This window comes from Rattus norvegicus, chromosome 6, assembly GCF_021556685.1.
Source record: "Rattus norvegicus strain SHRSP/BbbUtx chromosome 6, alternate assembly SHRSP_T2T, whole genome shotgun sequence".
Classification (NCBI taxonomy): Eukaryota; Metazoa; Chordata; class Mammalia; order Rodentia; family Muridae; genus Rattus; species Rattus norvegicus.
In genome coordinates, this window is record NC_141539.1 from 67,952,023 (window position 1) to 67,975,638 (window position 23,616).

The 23,616-nt window shown below is 39.9% G+C and overlaps 1 protein-coding gene across 50 annotated transcripts in view; it reads left to right on the forward strand.

The window, feature by feature from the left end:
• Positions 1-22,754, forward strand: part of Nrcam (neuronal cell adhesion molecule) — a 289,546-nt gene extending 266,792 nt beyond the window's left edge. For 26 of the 50 annotated variants that reach the window (XM_087554211.1, XM_087554214.1, XM_087554216.1 and 23 more), the window contains 3 exons: positions 7,193-7,324; positions 8,814-8,892; positions 16,093-18,452. In XM_087554211.1, the coding sequence (XP_087410337.1) occupies positions 7,193-7,324; positions 8,814-8,892; positions 16,093-16,330 (449 nt within the window). In that variant the 3' untranslated portion in view covers positions 16,331-18,452. 50 annotated transcript variants of the gene reach the window in all.
• The last annotated feature ends 862 nt before the right edge of the window (positions 22,755-23,616 follow it).

Sequence of the window (23,616 nt, forward strand, 5' to 3'; positions counted from 1 at the left end):
GTTCTCATGTTTAGTTGATGCTATAGGGGAGGGGCTGAAAGAAATAGCCCACGGTATTCAAATAATACTTCTAAATAATCTAGATGTATTTTCATCAACTGTAAGCATATGGAAGGCATCATGTAGACTCCATAACTTGTATTTTTAAAGGCTAGTTAGGTTGTCACATACTGTTAGGAAATGCTGTACAACCAATGCCAGGCGGGACTCACTTTCTGAGATTTAATGGGTCAGCTAGTTCCTGCTCCTTTCATTTCTTCTTACCTTTGGTAGAGCATATTTGACCACAGCATGTGTACCTGTTTCCCCAGGATACCCTAACTGTTCAACATCCTAAAGCAAGAGTTTCTCAGCTCTTCAGATTCTCAGTTTGAGACTAAAAACAAGTCAGAAGTCACTAATGTAGAGAATAATCTTTCTCCTCCCAGTATAAATTCTCTGAATACCCGCAGTGAGAAGCTAAAGGAAATGGAAAAGTACCTAAATTACCTGGAAGTCTCTGATACACTCTAACAGCCTTTGTTCTCAGGACAGTTAATTATCCCCATTGTCCATCAGTAAATGAAGATGGTGATGTTTACTGGGACTGGATCTCATGGGAAACAATTTATGTTACTTAGAACGCATGTAATAGAACTTGTAACTTTAGAATCATATACTTCTGATTATTATATTTTAGTAACTAGGGGCATTTTCCAAAAACAAAAGTGAAAATACATGGACTCTAAATTTTTATAATCAATTCTAACATCTTATTTGCACAATTTCAAATAATTTTATCTTTCCATCAGTGTGTATGGTGCCGCAATATGATTGTGTGTTTGTTCTGTTCTGTTTTGTTTCTCTGTCGTGTATTTAGTCCGTGCAGTAAGTCCCAGGATCGGCAATGTCACTGCTGCAGCTGCTGAGACGTATGCCAATATCAGTTGGGAATATGAGGGACCAGAGCATGTGAAGTTTTATGTTGAATATGGTGTAGCAGGCAGTAAGACATGATTTATTACCCTGCTTTCAATTTGGGGGACACATTTTAAGAGCCTAAGAATAATGTTTAGGATTTACTATGGACTGTGTTGAAAAGTAACTTGATCCTACCAAGAGAATCAGAGTCATTTCAAAAAAAAAATCACAGTGAACCACTTTTAATTACAAACAAGGCAACTTTCGTTTTCCAGTTTGGAATTTCTAGTAGTAATGATATGAAAGAATTAATTTTGCCCAACTAACCCAGCAAAATCTTATAAGCAAGTGAAGAAAATTAAAACTGTGGGATCATTGATTTTTGTCTTGGTGTATTATGTATTCCCAAGTCGGCTCTCTGCTCACATCATAGCTATATCTCCTGGAAGGTGCAGGCAGCTTGAATTTTCAGGGACTCCTGAAAACCCCTCCCTTCCTCAATGCAATGTGCCCTACATATCATAGGCTGATGACCAGTGAATGTCTGTGCAAATTTCAAGTACCATCTGACTTCCTATTTAAGTCTTTATGAATCAAATACATACTATTACTATTATCCCTTTAGAAAACCTAACATTTGAAAAATATTAAATTTATGAGTTGGATACATTTAAAGACATTTAAATTTACCAAAGGATTCATCTAATGAATCTTTATAAACAATCTTCTTGTAGTTCATTAAAGCAATTTAATGTATAATAAGTTCTTAATGTAACCATCTTAGAAGAACTCAGTCATTTCATGAAACAGGGAGCATATAAGGTTATGTTTGGATTAAAAAGAATAATGTCCACAATGGGATATATACATTAATGTACACATAAATTGTCCAATAGGTTTCTCTTTGTGAACATTCTTATGAGCTCCTCATTTTAACTGACTTATTTGACATTCTTTGATCTGTAATAATCTAAAGTGCTATATTCAATCACCCTAGACTTTTTTTAGTTTTACTTCAAAAAATTTTCCTTTATTGAAGTGTTAAGTAAATTCTGGTCCCTTGAAATACTGAAAAAAATTTTGTTCTTTTGTGTTTTGTTTTGTTTGTTTGTTTGTTTTTGAAAAATTTCCATAGGCAAAGAAGAATGGAGGAAAGAAATTGTAAATGGTTCTCGGAGCTTCTTTGGGTTAAAGGGTCTAATGCCAGGAACAGCATACAAAGTCCGAGTTGGTGCTGAGGGGGACTCTGGTTTTGTGAGTTCAGAGGATGTGTTTGAGACAGGACCAGGTGAGGCACACACTATACCAGTTCTCGTTGTGCTCAGAAGTAGAAACCACCAGACACTCAGTTAGAGGCTGGGGCAGGTGGAGCTTGCAGGGCTGTGGATGTCGAACTCTCGGGCGGGCCCTGTTGGGTTGGAAGTTTGCATTTTAATTATGTTTGGCTGCTTGTATTATCTAAGTTACAAAATTGGACAAATTCTCTTTCAACTTCATTATTGTCCCAAACCATTTTTAAAAACCTAAATTTAATTTTAACTTACCTTTAGATAATTCAATTTTTGATAAAATTCCCATATTTAAAATTTCTCTTAATTAAATTGAAGTTAGTGTCTGAAATTCTTTTTAGGTTGGAATTATATTTAGGAGAGTCAAAATTCTTTATATCGAAATCAGCTACAACCCAGCAGAACCCTGCAATTTAGTTGGACAATTGATACAGTGTTATTACGTTTATTAAAAAGAAATTCTGTAAGCCTTGTATTGCACTTTATTTCAAAAAAAATTGCCTGAGTATTATGTTTTAGTTTTTTGAATGTTATTCAGAGTTCACTAGTGTAAAAGCAAAGTTTTGAAGGAAATGTACATATAAAATACAAATTAAAGTGCAAATAAGAATACTAACAAATATTGGTTGCTAAGGGAATAGTACCTACTTTCTCAGACTGGAAGAAGGGTCTTTGGGGTGTGTGTGCATTCTAGGACTCATGCATTCATCTTCTGCTCAGTCATATCATGCATTCTTGAGGAAGTATTATGCACTCCTGTGGAAACTAAAGGCAAGATGGAATGTGTAGTTTCATTAACAAAACATGATTTGAAAGCCACTTCTTATCATTTAAACATACTCACCTAGGAATTGTTTTAAAAGAGAAAGGAATCAAAATTAATAATGAATAACTTACTGAGTAAGGCTTTCTAAATATACGCCTGCTAAAATTAGCATGTTTTAGGTAAAAAACCAATCCTATTATTCTGTTGTGCTTCAATCCATTTACACGTACATAATCTAGAAAAGGTGTTAGATATAAAAGGGGAATACTAAACAACTCAGGCCTATAGGACATTTGCTTGTTACTGATAACTGTCAATTTCAAAATACTCAAAGTTCATGTAAATATACAATTAGAACAGTAGTAATAATGCAGCAATTAGTTCACTGTACACAGGCAAGTGGTTTCCTCATTTCTTACTGACAATAGCCCTCTAAAGTGGGCACTGTTACTGTACTCTTCCACCACATGTCAAGTATTCAGAGTTGAAGAATTTGCCCCAGTCACAACTGCAATGTGGTAGAGCTAGGCCTAGGGGTCTGACCTTCCAACTCCCAAAGAGAGGAGCTGTCACAAAGTCACAGAGGTCCCAAGGGAAACAGGTTGTCTTAGAAGTAATGGATGTGATTAGCATTCATACTTTTATGGTGCATTTCTGGGTCTCTAAGGACTTCATGTTTCCTCAGATTGCAGATGGATTAGATTCACTCACAAGATCAGCTTGCAGCATGTTTGTCCTTTTGCAAGATCAAAGATGTTTCCTTTAAACAAAAACTAACAGAAAAGATAAGCATCTTTTCCTCAGGGGAAGATGCTTATCATCCAGGTGGCACGTGTTAGTCTTAGTCAAGAGGAGTCATGGAAAGAGTGGGGCGCTGCTGTGTGCCAGCGATGGAGAGAAGATGTTGCAAGACCCGACTTGACTGTAGGATGCACTTGACATAAACCCTTCATCTATGGCTCTGGCTCCCTCCCAGCACAAAGTTTTGAGGTCTGGGACATCAATACTCAATGGGGAGGCTAATATTTAGTTCTGTGTCCACGTGCCGCCCCTCTCTGTGCTTTTCTACTTTCATGAACCTCAATCTGCTCTTGGGTCAAAGCTTTTCTGTTGACTCTCTAGGCTTTCTTCAAGTTCATTCTTTCCGTTTCTAACCATAGCTAATTGTTTTAACTGGGCAGGACATTTTCATGCTTTGTGAGTTCTTCAAAAAGAACAGTGTCTTTAGAGATCCCCTACTCTGCAGCACAGGTAATCCATGTCACTGCAAGCAAAATGAGAACAGCAGACTGTTCTGAACCTTATAGGCATCGAGACAGTTCTCACTGCTCTGCTTTATGTTGTTTTCATATACTCCATATATGTGTTAATTTATCACCTTAGCGGATAGCTCAAGCAACACATGCAGAAGTTCCAGATGAGAAGATAATCCACTTCAATCCACTTTCACTACAACTAATGCCTATATATGTTTCTTTTCTTTTCTTTTCTTTTTGTTTTTTTTCTTTTTGCTGTGACCTGACAAGACATAACTTAAGGGAGGGAGGATTTATTTTGGCCAGTGGTTTGAGAGTCCCATTCATCATGATGGGGACAGGATGGTGGTGGAAGTGGCAAGGGACTATTGTAACAGGAGCCTAAGGTTGTTTGTTTTACATCTTGACAGACCAGAAAGCAGGTATACAGGAATGGGGGGACCAGGCAATGAAACTCTAAGACCCATCTCTACTGAACACCTTCCTTCGGCAAGGTTTTAGCTACCAAGATTACAGCAACCTCTCAAAAGAGCAAGACCAGCTGGGGATCATGTGTTCAAATACATAAGCCTATGGGGTCCACACTACAGTCAAACTCTCTGAAGCTCAGATTCAAGAAGGAAAAATCCCATAAGTTTCATCCATGTCTGTCTGTCTGTCTGTCTGTCTGTCTGTCTGTCTCTGTCTATGTATGTGTGTGTATGCATGAGTGCGTGTATGTATGTGTATACTGACTCACTGGTTGTAATGAGCTAGTTTTAAATAGTGGGATGGAGAAATACCAAATACTATTTTCTTTGATATAAAAGCAAAATCTCAATGTTAACATGAACATCTTTGGTCAGCTATTCAGGGAGCAGCCAGTTTTGCACAATAATCCAATTGCTGGGAAGCAATTCAGTTCTGAAAGTCTCCAGGTACAGAAGACAGTATCAGCACGAACATTTGAGCATCTTACATTCTAGGTCATCAGTCTCATTTGATTTTGTGAAAATAAATGCTAACATTTACAATCATGCCAAAGTTCATTAACGAACCCAAATGAAGGATTCCCATCATTAGAATAATTTTTGCCACATTGTTTGGGGCTCAGTTTTGAAAAAAAAAAAAAGCATGCAAAGACTGTGTACAACTTGGCAAGACTCTGTTGCTAAGGAGAATGTAGTCAATTTTTCAAATCCTTTACCTGTTCTGGAAACTCCCCAAGGAAGTTTATTATATGTTCAGACATTTGTAGATTGGTGTTTGGACATATTTTTCAGCAGTACATTATATGAGGGCAGATAAGTAGCTTAGTACCTTGTAACCAAACCCAGAGAGGACAGACAGGCAGACAGGCAGACAGGCAGACAGGCAGACAGACAGACAGACAGAGGTCCCTTCCAATCCTTGGTGAAGCTCTTGTTCTCACCATCTCTGGCCTTGGAATTATGATAATGCCTACCTCAGAAAAGTGTTGTGAGGGTTAAATGAGATCCTGTCTTCAGTACAGTTCCTATCAAAGAGGAATAAATTGTTAGTGGCCATAATATCATCATCAACATCATCACTATCAACACCATCACTATCATTAGTACCACCCTCAGTATCATCCCCATCATTGGCACCAGCACTATGACTTGAGTATGAAAGACAGAGCAGTTTGGACACATGTTCTCCATGGCGCCTGGTTACAAAACAGCTCCAAGACCCTCTAACTAATGAGTCACAGGGGACTGTTTGGAAAGGCCAGTAGACTCCGTTTTATATTCCAAAACAAGATATTTGTACTTCCAATTTTACTTTTTAAATAGTTTGGGCATTATTTACATTCTGCTTCAACTTGATTTTTAACCATTTCATCTTTTCTCTGGATTTTCTGTGGTGAAAAGGACACAATAAAATGTTATTTCCCTGCATGTAGGAAATCTGGGATGCACATAGCCATGCTTACTTTTGAATTCAGGAATCATGCACATCTAACCCTACAATGTAATGCTTTCCAAGAAAACTAGAATAAAGCACAATATAGCCATGTGTATGAAAGCAAGAAAAAGAAAACCTTTTATGTTGCTTTTGGTTAAAAAAGAAAGGCAAAGACCTATGATACAGGATTCACACAAACTTATTTAATCAAGCCCTGTGGGCATGTCTAAACAGCCACTGATGCTGCACTTTGTCCAGTGTGATTGACACTTCTTCATAAGACCTGAACTTTTCATAGGAGCTTTGTATATTATGAGTAGCCCAATAAAGAGTTTCCCATCATTTACTCAAACAGAATAGAGAGAGACATAAAGAACTATATTCATGTAAATGAGTATTTTCTCTTCAAACTGCTCATTTAGTCCAAATAATGGTTCTATTGATCAAACTATACTTTACAGTTCTTTGAATAATAGGGCCCAGACAATAACAAATGCTGGTCCCTGACAGTAGACTCGGTATTCTCAGAATTTCCATTCAGAATACAGCTGCTGTATAAAATAGCAATGGTGTGCATCCGTGGCTAGCTTTCTTGCATGGGCCATTTTCTTTTCTTAACAGATTTCCGAAACATTGAAAACAATAGTAGTTTCTTTTGAAGGGAAAATACTCCATTAGATGTATACATTCTGTTGTGTTTAAAATTCAGTTTTATATTTTTATCTTATTTGTATCCATTTTATCCCCAAAATAATAGATTTTTTTACTTGGTTTGGGAATGTACTTCTATTGAGAATGTGTGGTTGAAGTAAATATGGTCTTAGTGTTTATCAGGGTGTGGTAGCACTTATTTTATTTACATCAAGATTTCTCTATTTGAATATTTTACATACCGAAAGTTTATAAAGTGGAGTAGGTGATTTCTCATTGGTGATTGGCAGATTCCAATTTGGAGTCCTGTGAAAAAGTACCTAAAGGCTTATACATTGTGGCAATTGTTTTTTTAATGAAGAGACCAACACTGCCTCACCTTGATTTTAACCTACTCCTACTGAATCCATTGATTTATTTTGTAGCAATGGCAAGTCGGCAAGTGGATATTGCGACCCAAGGCTGGTTCATAGGTCTAATGTGTGCTGTTGCCCTCCTCATCTTAATTTTGCTAATCGTTTGCTTCATCAGAAGAAACAAGGGTGGTAAATATCCAGGTAAGAAGAATTCTAGTGCTTTCTAGTGCTGCAAAATTAGCTGCTAAAAGTAAAAGGAACAGTGGGCATAGGAGTAGGAACGGTATCTTCTTAAAGGCATACTTTTAAATTTCCAGATAAAACCATTTTGACTCCTCTTTATATCATACAGACTGTCATGGATCATAGGGTATGTGGAGAAATATACCTCTCAGTTCTCCAAGAAAGCCTGCCCCCTTAGACTCCAAAGGTTATATGTACTGAAATTGTTGTTATTAAAATCTCATTGTTATTAAATATCACCCACGCCCATCCGGATAGAGCACACAAAGGCAACACAGTTCCATGTGTTGAGATTTAAAGGGAGCGAGACAAGGGGAAGGGGCGAGAAAAAGAAGAGAAAAGAGACAAGGACAGGGGAAGTCTGCCTTTTATTTGGAATGTGACATAACTATTCCCAGGTGGAGTTGCGAATTGAGCCAAAAGGTCTTCTGGGAATGTATGACCGTTGCCATGGCAGCAGTGACCAACCGGTTGCTGCTGAAGGCAATTCCTAATACCAGCATACTTCCCTTTTTCTCATCATAAAAGAAGGGGAAAAAGGGAGGGGGAAACTGATGATGAAAGGGGGATAGGACTCCGTGTCTCTTAGGCTGCTTTCTGCTGTCTTGGGGCGTTGTCCGTGTTACAGCACCAATGTTAGGGTCTCTGGTTCGATCCTGGGTTTCAGCTGCAATATTAGGTTTTAAATCTCGGCTGGTGCCCGGAAAGAACACACTCAAACACCGTGGTTCTACGTGGAGAGATTTAATGAGAGAAGAGTGATGGGGAAGGGGGCAAGAGCAGCGAAGAAGAGGGGTTAAGAGGGCGAGGAGGGGCAAGCAGCCCCTTATATAATCAGGCACAGCTGGCTGTTGCTAGGCAACTGTGGGGTGGAGCATACCTGGCTATTCCCAGGTAGCTGTGGGGGTGGAGCTTAGACAGAATACCAACAGTAATAGCACCTAAAACCAGTTTACAGGAGAAGCAAAGGGCATCGTGTACAATTTTCCAGAGAGAATATAAGAGCCTGTGTGACATTACATTACGGTCCCTGTATGGTTGATGAATTTGTATCCCTGTATAATTTATGAATTTGTATCTTCTTTACCTGACAATTTATCCTCTGATTAAAAACATGGAAAGTCTTTTTAATGACACTGCAAGAGAATATATTTACAAGAATGATTTATTATCAATGCACTAATCCGTAGACTGAAAAACAGAAAAAGAATTGAGACACTTACAAATCGTTTATTCATCAGGGAAGATACTGAAGTAGCTCGATGTATTATTAAGCATTGATCTCATAGATACCAAAGCATATTCATGGCCACATTAGATTCTTGCTTACACAGCATCTGCTCGTGGAAAGATTATCTTTGCTCTGCCATGTCTCAGCCCAGCCATGCAAACATTTAACAAGGAAGTCTAGGATGGATGGATAATAATGTCCCTTCCGACTTTTCAGTTAAAGAAAAGGAGGATGCTCACGCAGACCCTGAAATCCAGCCCATGAAGGAGGATGACGGAACGTTTGGAGAATATAGGTGAGCCCTTGTTCCTTCTAGCCATGCCCTCCCTGCCCCACTGAACCCTCAGATACTCACTAGATTATGAGGATAGACCCAATGAGCAGTGGGCCCTGCCTGGCAGTTATTACTTTAGAAACACACTCATGTCAAAATGTATCCATCCCCGTTGATTAAAACGTTCTCAGTAAAAATATTCCATTAAAAAATAAGAAACCTCATCAAAAAATCCATTGTAGTCATAGATTTAGAGTTAGAATATCTTTCATTCTGTTTTCTTTTCCAGACACACAAAGTGTGATATTCAGCCTAGCAGTTTCATTGTGTTGCAGTGAGAATTACAAGGGCCCTGCATAGCCTACAGAGCGAGGGAAATGTGCATTTATAAAACCAGTGTTAGGAAGACTGCTCTCTGTTTTTATTTTATTTTTGAGATTGAATCTCATTATGTAGTTCAGGCTGGCCTGGGATTCACAATATAGGTGTGGCTGACTCCAAATTCATAATCTACTTCATAGTCGTGAGCCACCATGGCGAGAGAGAGAGAGAGAGAGAGAGAGAGAGAGAGAGAGAGAGAGAGAGAGAGAGAGAGCTTTGTATTAACTAGGTAGGCACTCTAGTACTGAACTACATGCTTAGCCCCAAGACTTTTTAATCACCAATTATAAAATGCTATTTTAATACCTGTTCCCCTGAGTTTTAGTCAAAAATTAGGAGTACATTGTTTTAGAATCTATTAATTATTAAGAACCACCACAACCACTCATGTAGCATATTAATGCAATATTCATTTAACTACATTTTAAGAAAAACATTTAGATAATCTATGTATTTTTTTAAAGTTCCTTTAAAGAAACTATTATGATCTGGATACTATAGATCTTTCAAAGAGAGGAATTATCACTTTAATATCATTAAAAACAGTAAGTTTAGTCATGTATTTAGTGCCCTGTGATAACTCTATTTGTAAAATTTCTTTTATACCTTAGTAATCTTCAAAACATGCATGAAACTCATGTTGGTGCTTTATTTTTGCTAGAAGAAAATACCTTTGGGTGAAATAAAAGACTCACTACTATGATTTTCAGGTCCCTTTGTAGACAGATATTTGCACCAGCTACTGCCTGCCTCTAGATCATTTTTGGTATTTTCATGTCAGTTTCATAAGGGGACAACTAATGCCAATATAGAAAATAGAAAACGGATTTAGAAAAACCATATGTTTCAGTACGAGTTTTCATAGCAGCATCCATGCAGATGTGAGCAGGTCTGGCCTCCAGTGTCTCAGCACCTAAGCTCCCCGCTTCAACAGAAAAAGATGTGCTTTCAAAAAAGCTCTCGTGATACCACAACAATGTCTTGTGAGGGTTATCTTGATGCAAGACATTGATTCCGGACCTGAAAGTATTTGACAACCTTAGGCAGCATCCACCCACTATGAGTTTCCCATAGTGCATGAGGGCAGTGCTGGGCAGCTGCATCTCATCCTGGCAGAATAGAAACCTTCGCTGGTATAACTCACTTTTCTACCTGTTTCTCCCATACACAGGTGAGCTGATACTAATTAAAGGACATCCTTGTAAAGTTCTTGTGGCTATGACCTCATACAGGATATACACCACTCCCTTGTTTATTGATACGAAGTTACATCTTCAATGTAGCCTGGAAAATATAGATTTGCATGAATTAGAAATAAGTCATTGCACTTCATACATTCTCCACATTGTGATGGATTCATATTCTTATCATGCTTAAACAAATATGGCAATGTACTGCTCGCCTGAAGGCCCTCAAAATGTCAGTTTACTATTATATCAAGGTGAAGCTGAGACCCAGGATAATGTTGACTTTGGGTAACTATTCTAATAACACTAAACCTTGATTCAATTTAAGGTTGTGTTTTATGAACTTGCTTGGAATCAAGAGGCTATTCATCTTTTTCAAGTCAGCCATTAGCTCTGATTCCTTTATGATGCTTAATTTCTAGAGGTCTCAATTTTCATCATCAAGATAGTTTTTCAAGCATCAGAACATCTTTGGAGGTCTCTTTCCTAGTTCTGTGCTCTCTGCGTGACCCAACAGCTTCCAGTATGACTCTGTTTCCAGAGCAGTACATAGCAAGTGCCTGGCTCCTCTCTTCATACCCACTATTTGCTTTCCATCACCCGGCTCACGTTTCTTTGTCTCGGCGTTTCATTCATGCGTTTGCTGTGCCCGTGAAGCGTTTTCAGATGGCTTGTCTTTGGCTTTTGCCAGAGTTTCTCAGGATAGAGAGACTTTCTGTTTGGGTCTATTGCATATAAGCCCAATTGGCACAAAGACAAAAATACTTGTCACACATGTAATGACATTGATCCTGGAGGGGCCAAAGGAAATAAAGTTCTGATGGGTGTCTTCAACTCACAGCACACCCCAGTGGTGTGATTTTGGGTGAAATTTAAAGTTTGTGAGAATGGTCCTTCATGTGAGATCACATCTCCTAAATTCTTGTTACCGTGATTGTTGTTGATATGACCTTGTTCTTACGCTCGCAGACACTTCCTCAGGATTATTCCCTTTCGTTCTTTCCCTTTAGGACTTTCTAATCTGAGAGTCATAATTATATGAAAACGGTTCCAACTGTTTATGGAGATTTTTGTTGTTGTTATTTTAATGGTACATTTGAGTGTTATTCTTTTCCCTAAATCACTGGGGTCCTTTCTCTACTTTGCACCTTCTAGAAGCTTTAGCCTCTGTATTACTTAATGATGCTTAGTCTCCTGCATTCTGAAAATGAACTATAATGCTGATCTCACACTGACACACAATTAGGACTATTGTGGAAATGTAAATTCATTCCATTTGCGATTTGCACATTCACCAGCCTGGGATGGAACAATTCTACCTTGTTGGCTCCACGCCAGATAAAATGTCATAGTGCAAAGAGGGATGGAACTTCCATAATAGCCAAATTTGATTTTTTTTTCATATGCTATATCCCTATACCCTCAACTCCAACACCCAACCCTAAGCAGCCACCCTCTCTCAGAAGCCTGCAGCTTTCTTTGTTTGTCTCTTTAATTATACAGACAGTAGGATCTGCCTCCTTACTAGCATATAGAAAAATCAAAGAAACAGTGCAGCCAACTATGTAAGTATTTCCTTATTCTTTAGATGCATTCTCTTTAAAACAAGAATGAGCCTAGGTTGTGAACCATACGACTGTGCGATGTGGACTATGATTTACTGCTGCTCTCATGGGAGATTGTTCAATGGGAATCTTGTCCTTCATGTGGCCACAGCCCTGTTGCCAGCTTGCTATTCTTTTTCCAAAGGTTGGCTGGTACAATGTTGTGTTGCATTTGTTACATGCTTCAGGCTTATTGTACTCGCAAATATGAACTGGTTGTAAGCAAAGTAAATAATGATGACCTTTTACAGCACGCCGGCCTAGGGTCTGGGTGCATGGATGTCAATAACACTATTGTGTGGTTTGATCCAAGTTGGAAGGTTGCTGCAGAAAAAAATCAGATGTAATTATTGCATTTATGTGCTGTTGCTAATTTTTATTTTAGTAACCATTTCATGGTTGTGGACCAAGCACTGCTGAGAAGGAAATGAAGGAACTCCTTAAAATGTATTCTCAATACAAAAGAAAGAAAAATACAAGCCAAGGCTTTGTCTGCCATTATAAAATTAAGAAAAATGAAAAGTTGTAATGTTAAGGTTTTTAAAGCATTTCTGAACTATTTTTGGGATTTATGCAACAGATGTTTATTGAGTGCCTACTGTATTCCAGACTTTAGGAGTATTAAATACAATAGAATTTAGTCCCCCATTGGGAGTTTATGGTCTAGTGAAGAATACAGAAAAATAACAACTTGATGAATTTGTGAAAAGTATCATTTCTTTTTCTCATCACATTGCTCAATATTCCTGGGCAGTTTACATTAGTAGTGTTGAACAAGCCAAGTATGGTAGCTCATGTCTATACTCCTATCACTTGAGAAGTAAAGGCAGGAAGATGAGAAACTCAAGGTCATCCTCAGCTACATAGCAAGTTTTGAATTAGGCAAGCCAATGCTATACAAAACTTTCTACAAAAGCACAGAAGAGGAGGTAAAGGATGAGCAAAAGGAAGAGGGAGAAGAGGGAGAAGAGACAACATGTACCATTCTTTCTGTTTTACATTAGTCACTACAGTGACCAGCAAAGATTCTGGTCACTGTAGTGTTCATGTAGGCATCCTTTTTTCTAAGTCTACTATGATGATCATAGGTTCTTTTCTTTCTACAAATGTACAAACGGTTACCTTATGAATTGTATTTTCATACTAAATCAAACTTGCCTTCTTTGACTTGACCCAACTTGGGTATACAATATTATGTCTTTAGTAGCTAACTGCATTTGGCTTGCTATGGGTACAGTCTCCTGGCCTATGGTCATGAGTTGTCTCAGCCTATAGCTTTATCTTCCCGTGGCCTTTTTTTTTTCATGTAATTGTCATAAAAGTTTTATAACATTATTGCGTAAGTGGTGCTTATGACATGTACAAACTTTAACATGCCCAAACCAACCCTCAGATCTTCATCAGAGCATGCTCTTCTGCCTGGTGAAAAAGAGTAATGACAGGCATTTTATTTATACCAGACATCCTGATTCCATCATCTTCCATGTTTTTCCCTAACCAACTCAACAGGAAGTCCCTTTTGCTCTACTTTTAAAAAGATGAGTATAATCTGAGCATTTTTGTATAAACTCCTTCAACAGTCCACCCTGGTCCAAACCACAGCCATCTCTCTCCTGGATGCTGGAAGTAATTTTCTAACTTTAGTGTAGAGCATTGTACTTGTAAAGAGCCCTTGGTAAATGTTTTAGACTGCTCAGCTCACATAGTCTTAACCAGATCTCTGCAATTCTGCTGATGCAGCAGCAGTGGAGCCATAGGCAAGAAATAAATCATAAATAGGTGTGGCTCAAGCTTGCCAGGGTTTACCAATCCCTCCTCTCGAGGGCAGGCTGCATCAGTGCTTGCTAGCAGAGTTGTGCTTTTAGGGTAGTGTCAGGTCACAGTGTTCACTATGATAACAGAGCTTCTGTCTCGTCAACAAAGGCTCTTCCGTGGCCATGGAGCCCTGGCCTAGCATTGCCACTCCAATCACTCTCTTTCTTACTTGGTCCTTTAATTCCAGCCACTGCAAGCACCTTGTTGTTTCTTGAACATTCCAGGCCTGCCCCTGTCTCAGAGCATTTGTACTACTTGTTGATTTTGCCATAATTGCTCATGTTACTAGTCATCTTCATGCCTACTTCGCTTTAAATCCTTGATCAGATGCTACTTTTAAATAAGTCCTTCCCTCCATCCTCTTTTCCAGATCCCTCTGTTCTCTTTACTCAAGTACTGATTACCTCACATAACTAGTTTTCTTTACTACACTGATTGTAAATTGCATTTTACCCCACTGGATGTGAGGTTGACATTTTAGTCTGTGTTACTTGTTATGTCTCCAGCACGTAGGATGACTTCAACCTTAGAGCAGGCACTCACTAAACATTAGATGAGGGGAAGACTGGGTAGATGTCTGAATCAAAGAAATGACATGATGGATCCATCCTATGATGGATGAGGTGGCAAAATTCTACTTGTCATTGACCTCTTCGGGAACACATGCAGAGGTACTGAAGGAAAGTATAGAAGTTTACCGATAAGTCTCAAAGATGTTGTGTAAGCTGTTTTGATAATAAGCTGAGTTTTGTGGGTGTTATATCCTCTGAAATGTCCCCACCCCAAATAGGCCACCCCAATAACCTGTGATTTCACCAAGTTTATAGATTTCTCAGACTGTAGCATGTACTTATACACTATTGGAACAGTTCATTTTGATTACACATGCAATTTGACATTCTTCTTCGAAAATTAAGAGACTTCTAGTAGAAAGTATCACCAAAAGAGACAGACTTATTTTTCTTTAAATCTTTGTAGCTTGACTAGAAAAAAAAAAACCAAAACACCAATATCTTAGCAATCTTAGTATCAACTGCTGTTAAAACATTTGCACTCAGGGTGACCTCTTTGTCACATGAATTACACCAATGTTTTGTGTTCAGTACTGTATATCATTCTTATCTCTGGGACTGTTACTGCTAAATATTTTTCACTATCCCCCCACACCCCAGTGTTACCTGATAAGGGGTCAGCCAGTGTACCCATACTAGTAGATGATATTAAATTCAATGGCACGTCTGACCATGTTAGAGGACATTCTTACCTACAATGGATCCTCTTTGGCTTCCATGAGTTGTGCTTATGGGTTCAACAGAGAAATAAACAAAGTAATAATAGACCCCTATAGTGCTCTGCTGAAGTACATGCCCTGGATCTCCTCAGCATACATATAGCACAGGGGAGAGGCGAGAACCAGGAAATATTTACTTTTGGGAGCTTGGAAGCACTCACACCCTTTAGGGTTTGCGGGCATGCCATTTAGGGTTCAAATATAGTGCTTTGGAGTTGAAGTCTTTCCCTTTCCAAACTAATAAATTTTTACCCATTGACCAAAAATTCTTCAGGAAAAAACAATTATGATCGTGTGACCTCTCAGTGTAAGGACTGTGCTTTTCTTCTTAGGCTGTTCTCATTCCTTTCCTCTGCCTCCTTTTAATGGATTTCTAGGTCTTTTGAAAGGTAAGGCAGAAGTTCACAAATCTGGCCTGCATTCAGTAACAAAATTATTCCAACTGCAAGTTTTTGCTTCTCCTACTGCCTCAAGGAAAACGATCCATATATCACATGTAACCAAAATCATGCTCCATTCATATCCAAGGAATCAGAGACGTTCCAAAGTTTAACACACTAACTCCCAACTTTCCTGAGCTCTGCACTGCTCCTTCAAATTGAAATAGTGATGATCTGAGCTATCCTTAATCCCCTGCCATGGCCCAATAATGCTTGCCATTTTTCCCAGATTGTTTCCAATCGGGCATCAGACTCTTTCATTTAAATTAGCATGCACAATCAGAAAGTCACCTGCTCTGCCGCAGACATGATCCAAACACTTCTGCACCTGACTTCCATTCCAGAGCCACCCTACTCACTGGAATCCACCTGGCAGTTAAATTTGGCTGCAGGAGCTCGGGACTCCATATGCTTTTTCATAATTTGCATGCATGATCTGAAAAAAAAAAACAAGGCACTTTATCTAAATGCCGGTCTTACTAAAATTTTTATTTTCCCCCCAGTGATGCAGAAGATCACAAGCCTTTGAAAAAGGGAAGTCGAACACCTTCAGACAGGACTGTGAAAAAAGAAGATAGTGATGACAGCCTGGTTGACTATGGCGAGGGGGTGAATGGCCAATTCAATGAGGATGGCTCCTTTATCGGACAATACAGTGGTAAGAAAGAGAAAGAACCAGCAGAGGGAAATGAAAGCTCAGAGGCCCCTTCTCCTGTCAACGCAATGAACTCCTTTGTTTAAGTCTTTAAGCTCTGTGCCAATGTCCCATCTCTCTGGAATGGTTTTCCTGAACACTTGTCATCCCTCTCATACTATGGACATATGGGTAGAAAGAATGTTTTCTGCGGTATATGAGTATTATAAGAACAGAGCAAGAACATAACTCAGTCAGATGATACGTTAATATGAACTGGGGTGAAAAGGCATACTTTTTGTTCAGAGTGGGTTTTCTCAATTTCCTCGGAACTGATTAAAAAGAACTACAACATCGTCAATAGCTTACATTATTCCCTGTGCAGGATACAGTTCAATAAGATGCATGAAACATGCTGCACAGAGGACATAGCTGTGTATGTGATTGCGACGTGGTTGGGTACTTCGTTGACACTATCCTCAGCTGAACCCTAAATATGAATTCCGTTGTCATTGTGGAGAGTGTTACTGTAGTGTTCTCTAGGGCTTCAATGTCTCTGTGGACATTGTTGTGAAACTCGTGACTATGTCTAGCTGTTGTTAGTCTTTTTGAGAGACTGTTAGGAACAGTATGTACAGTATATACTTGCTACATGAGTTACTTATGACAGTTGCATCCGCTAATGCTCACCGCGACGTTGTCACCTGATCTTTGCTCCATACTTCCTAGGCTTCTTAACCTTCCAGGGGTTACAGCAACAGTGTTCCACATCCTACACAGTCTCTGTCCAGTCCTGGGGGGCGGGCATAAGCATTGCATATTGTGACACCTTCTGGCCTTTGTGCCATACTCAAAGAATTGAAATCAAAGCTCTCAAGTGAAATTTTAAATTTTAGTCCAGAAAATGCAGGGCAAGACACACGCAGTGCCTTCAGACAATAAGCATTCCCCGACTCCTGTGTTCTGTATCGGCCAGTGTGGGCAACTCCATCCCATGCTACTGTTGTTGTTGGAAAGGAACTTTTCAGAGGCAGAGACAATGAGAACTGAAATGCTGGAAACTGTGAAAGGAAGAACAAGTTTATGTGAAGGGGCTTTTCCCCACAAATATCAACCCCAAAACTCTGTCATTGACAGGAGCACATGAGGGTTTCGTGGTCTTTTGTGGTTTCTAGCCAAACAAGTCAGGTTGAAAAAGAAAAATGGTATGTTTAGAAATGGATAGAAAACCTAACGGTTGCAGAAGTAAAATTGTACAACAGCATGCCAAAAGTACTACATTATTCACTCTACCTAGACAAACTTTCAAATTCTGCAGCATTCAAATTGTGTATGCAAATTAGGACAGGCACACTCCAGAATCTGAGACATCTGACAAGCGCTTAATTAGGCCAACAGTCAAGGGAATTACACCTACAGTCTAAAGAACAAATGCATATATCCTATCATAGCCATAAACAATTTGTATGAAATGGCTTACCTCCAATACAAAAGTCTATGACAACCTATGGTTGAAGGAATGCTCAATTTCATTTGCCAATAAATTGGTTTCTCATAACTTGCATCAAGTTTAATTTTAAGTAAAGCCTTTTATATGTAGGTATTCTGTTGAATTTGTAAATATACTTAAAATGTAGAAGCTATATGCTTATAGGTGTTACGTGCAAATAAATACACAAGCGATGTTGATGTTCTGCCGTGTGAGACGTAAGCTCATTGATGAATGCAGAGTGTGGGTCCAGGAAACATGCAAATACCTTTCATGGCATTTTGGTTTTTAGGTTCTTTTTTCTTTTCTTCCACTCTGCTTTTGGCTGTGAAACTGAAATAGTGAACTTTTTCTACCCACTTCTTCAGCCCATAGCTGGCTGAAATCCTCAGTGTTTTGCCTATGGAGTACATTAGGATTTGTCGCTTGACATCTTTGATGTGTACAGAGAAAGCTTGTTTTAAAGTGATCCCCAAATGAAGTGGCCCTAAATACTCTCATGTCTTCATATTTACTCCCCACAAACCAGCTTATCTATTGAAAATACAAAATAACAAAACAGGCTTGACTCAACATCAGAAAGCACAAAGACAAAAGTTACTTCAATTTGTTAGTGTCTTCAGAGAAAAATAAATATGAAGTTTCTGCTCTTCCATAACTATGGATGCTAAATTTCTCTGTGCATGAAGAAGTCACGCCTGTAGATAACTACAGATTTTCTATTAAAAATGAAAAATTAAGTGTGTTTTTAAAGCTCTTCCTCTTTTGTACTTAATCATGTTCCTGGTGGAGTGTGGATGTGTAGCAGGGGTAGCAGAGTAGGACAATGCGACTGGACTCCCATTTGAAAAGCAACAGGTAAACAGCCCAGCTCTTGTGAGTTCTTGCTTCTTCAAACCTGTACTTCCAACTGGTTTTTAAGAACTTCGGACTTTTTTGTTTCATTTTTAAAAGACTTAGGACTTTATCACAAAAGTAAAAATAAGGTTAGGGCTAGTTAAGCAGGAAGAGATAGCACCAATCTTTTGCAAACAGGTGAACAAATCTGGTTCTATGTTGTGTCTCAAAAAAGCCTGATTGCTTGTGCCCTGCCCATACAGCCAGTGCAGTCCTCCTCAGCCAAGGTCAATTTGTATCTCTTACACTCATACTTATTACAAATATGTCATCTACATCCTTTAGTCCACCTTCATTTCTTCTGTCTCCAAGCTGTATAGCTGTGCAAACATCCAAGCCTAGCAGTTATCCACATTCCATCACCTGCCCCTTAGTCACAGGCCCCTTGTCCCAGCAGTGCATCCAGGAAACTTACCTGCTTTGCACTCTCAGAGTTATTTAGGTATCATGCTATGAAAGTGAATCAGAGCTGTCATATATGGCTCAGTGTTCTTCCCAGAGAGGACATGTTGGCTGCTCTCTTGGACCCTCTCAGACCCTCTGTTCTCTGTCTTCATTGTGGGCCAGATTAGCAAACCTTAGCCTCGCTCTACATCATGGCCTGGCTCTGTGGCAACAGGGTCTTTGAAACTACAAGCATGATCTCAAGAAAGATTTTGTAGTTATAGGCCTGCATCAACCATCTTCTTCACAGAGTTTTAATGGCTTTCGAGGTGAGGGGAGTCTAGGAACTCAAGAGATTTTCACCCACAGAATGAACACTCCCACTTGAGATGTTTCAACGGCTAACCACCAGAGGGAGCCTGTGCTTTATTCTGGGCAGAAGAAACATGCTAGAGAAAGTGGGCTAAGGACACTGGCTGAATCGGTTTGGATAATTAAATGATGACCTGATGGTGCAGAAAATGATCGCCTGCTCCAACTAGGGAAATGAGATTGCAGCTCTCCCTAGTGAGTTCATAGCTCCAGAGTGGAGTCATGAGTGTGTGAGCCTTTTGCATAGTTTTTTCTCTTGACTGGGTCAAGGTGAGTCAGGGGAAGAGTTGCCCCCAGTCCACTGGCCATGTTTGTCATGTGTAGGGGTGTGTGTGTGTGTGTGTGTGTGTGTGTGTGTGTGTGGTGTGACAATAAGGAAAGTGAGTCCTTAAAATGGCTTCACATCCTTTCACATAGACAAAAATGATACTATTTTTGTCTGCCACCAATGGTTTGATATTTTATTATTAAATAAAACACACAAAAATAGTTTAAACACTGCCCTCAGCTCGTATGATGCATTGAGGAGACAGGAGAGAAAAGCAGAGAATATCACTGTAGTATTTGTACTGAATAGTGGCTTAGTGGGATGGAGCAATCAGTCCCACGGAGAAGTAAGGATTCATTGTCCAATCCCACCAGCAGTGTGGCCCGCAGAGACACCTCCTCTTGCTATTCACTCCACATCTGTTTCCTCAGTCAGACCATGATGGGGCAGCTAGTGCCTAATATGCCTTTCTAGTTTAAGCTGGTGCATCCTAGTAATGAAACAAAGCAATCTGAGTACTTGTTAAAGCCAGGAAAAAGCCCAAGCAAAACCAGGTGTGAGTCCTGCTCCCATGGAGCCTGGAACCTAGTGTTTGAAGACAGGTGTAATCAGATGACTTCCTGCGTGGATGCAAGTCCTCACTTAGGTAAGAGCTCAGAAGGGAAAGAAAGCATAAAGAAACGGTAGTGGTAGTGTCCTCCTGCTAGGTATGGTGGTCAGGGAAGCGGCTCCGAGGAAGGAAAGGTACTCTGAAAGGAGAAAGTCAAGAAGAAGCCATAGAAAATCAAGGGGCCAAAGCTAGCAAGCAAGGCCAGCATGCTTGCCTAGAGGCAGAGACCAGGCTATGCCGTGTTTGAGGATCATGTGACAAGCATCTGCATTTAGTCAAGAAGCAATGAAAATGGAGGAGTGAGCAAAGGGTCAAGGAACTTCTACGATTAAGAGCACAAGATTAAGCCGTGGGGTCCAGAGGAAATTGCCAAGAAGAGAACATGAGCTAGATGGCGGAGGATGACAGATGAGCCAGAAACTCTCAGTGTAGTGCCCAGGAGAAGGAGAAGAGCCGTCTCTAGGAGACCAGTTACCAGGACCTGGTTGTCACTGGAAAGCAGGAGGCTGTGTTGAGGTAGAAGTGAGGGAAAGATCATTGCACAAACAAAAGTAGGGGTTTCTGCCTTGGTTTGGATACCTCCCCCTGACAGATGCCACCCATTAGTCACCCCTATCTCGTCTTTCCCTGCTATCTACTGATTTCAAAAGCTCAGGTGTCTCATAGACAAACAGGCTCTTGCACGAGTCTCCAGTGCTTCGGTTATCAGCCACCCTCAAAGTTTCATGGTTAAAATGGTTTGCACTAATAGCAGGAGAAATATATGAGGATAATTGGAAAAGCCACCACTGACTGGATAGTGCATCCTTTGTTCCTTCTATGGCTGTAAAATTCCCCAGTCTCGCTCAGTGTGTTCTGTAGACCGTGTCTTCCTTCAGCTCTAAGTGTGGGGCGCATTGTTGCAGCAGGTGACTCAACAACAAAACAGAATCCAACAGACGTTATCAGCTGGCTCATTGAAATCACCTACCAGTATTAAAAACTCAATTCTTGTTCACCCCCGCCCACAAAGTCATTCTTTTCATTATCTGATCTGTGGCTTGACCATCATTAGGGAAAAAAATCACAGATGATTCTAGTGTGTAGCCAAAGTGGAAATTGGTATTGACAAGATTATCCCGTGCTACTGTGCAAACAGTCAGGGAGCAGTATTTTAAATAGGTTCCTCAACAGAGCCCAAGGGTGGACTTCAAATTCACTTCTATTCCCCACATAAAATGAATCTAGAGAGAACAGACCCCCCTCATACATTGCTGATGGGAATATAAAATGGTTCGGCCACTTTGGAGAAGAGTTTAGCAATTTTTTAAAAACATTGAATATAAATTTACTATGTGATCACAGTTCAACTCATAAGTCTAGACTCAAGAGAGAGAAATGAAAACCTACATCTAGCCACAGGCTTGCACATACATGTTCAGAATGTGTCAACCATAGCGTCTAGAAAACAACCCCAGTGGCTGTGGGCAGACAAGCAGCTGAACAAAATGAGTATATCATGTGTACAGATGCTAAAGCTGTGAAGTCAGATGGAATACTGCTTGGCAGGTCATGTAACGGATTGACGCATACAACAGTGTGAGAAACTCCAAAAATATCAAAACGTAAAAGTCAAGCACAAAGCCCGATATTCTAATTTACTTAAAATGTCCAAAAAAAAAAAAAAAAAAAAGACAAACCTGTGAAAGCCTGAGGTAGATTGGTGTCTCCAGCTGAAGGAGGTGGAGGCAAAGATTAACTTCAAATTGGTGTGAGGTCTCTTCTTGGAGTATGAAAAAATTCTGAAGTTTTATAGTTAAAACAAGTGAACGATGGTATCAAGTGATTCTTCAGTAAAGCTTGTATGCATCTGAAGAGTGAATAGAGTTATGTATAATGAGGATGGGATGAGTGCATCCCCACACCATGGACCTATTTCCTGTTTCCTCAAGGATGCTGCAAGGTCATCAACTCCAGATGTTCCCACAGAACAGTAGCATCACATTCCTTGACTGCTCCAATTGGAATAGAAATAACTATTGGAATAGCTTTGATAGTAAAGGAAGAAACCAGATACTCTTCATAAGAGAAAACAACAACAAACTTCAAAAAGTTCAAATGCCCATCATAGCTTAGTGGCTATACAAATTGTAAAATGAATACCACTTTCAGACCAGGAGTCAACAGTAAGCACAAACCCTGGGTACAAGTGTCATGTGCCTCTGAGTGAAAGGAGCCAGACACAGAGGTTTTGTTACTGTGAAACATTGGGGCAGGTGGAACTACCATACAAGGACAGGGAGCCGATGTGGGACTGTGGGGAAGTGAAGTTTGCAAAGGGATTTGCGGCTGAGATGCATTGAGAACTTCTACAGATGATGGGAGGAGTCCATGTGTCAATTGTGAGGATAGCTAGAGGGTTATTTGTTCATCAGGACCCAAATCTATATGCTTAAAGTAAGTGTGCATTGTTATATATGTTGTATCTCAATAAAGTTGGTTTTGAAAGGAAAATAAACTGGACAAAAGTGACTTTCCCCCTTCTTCTCTTTCCTTCTTTCGTCTCCTTACCCCAAGATGGGGTGGGGTGGGGACTCCTGGTTCTGCCTTGTCTTCATGTGATTTGTAATTCGAGAAGGCGGTGGTGGCCTCCCCGCTACCTGCTTCGTCATGTATGATGTTGTAGGTCAGGCCAAGACTACAGAAACATAAGTAGACTTTCCTGGTTGGGTGGCCTCAAGGACCTAAATCAGGTGAAATTTGAGAAGCTAAATATGGATGGCAATTAAATCCAAGATCTACAAACTTACCTTAGAAATGAAGTAATATTTGACTTTCATTCATGCAGTTGTTGCATTTATGTTCTCAACTTCCAACTTAGTTTTCAAGGTCCATCTATGCCTGACAAGAATTACTCTGTTTTACACTAGGGGTATGAGCAGCTAGCTTGCTATGACACGGAAGAACCTTCTCAGTCCTGACTCTGACAGGCCGCCTTTGGAGCCTTTCTGGAGTTGGATATTTTTACCATTGCCCCACTCCTTCCTGAAATCACCCTGGCCTCTTCTAAGCAGAATCCTGTCTCCCAGCTTTCGGTTTCCCATCTAAGTGGGAACTGATTGACATCTCAACAGTAATCTCCATTTGTTTCTCCCTCTTCCTGGTGGTCATTTGTTTAGGCCCCTGTGTGGTCCACCCCTCATTATCCAGGCTACACAAGGACTGTGTATCCCACATTACCCTGTCTACAAATAACATCTCCTTTCCTCTCTTTCTTCTCCTCTCTTCTCCTCTGTAAACGACGGGGTCCGGGGGTTACCTGGAAGAGACTGGGGGACAAGGGATGCGAAGAAGGATGCGAAGACAAGAGTCTGATCAAGGCGACAACTTTATT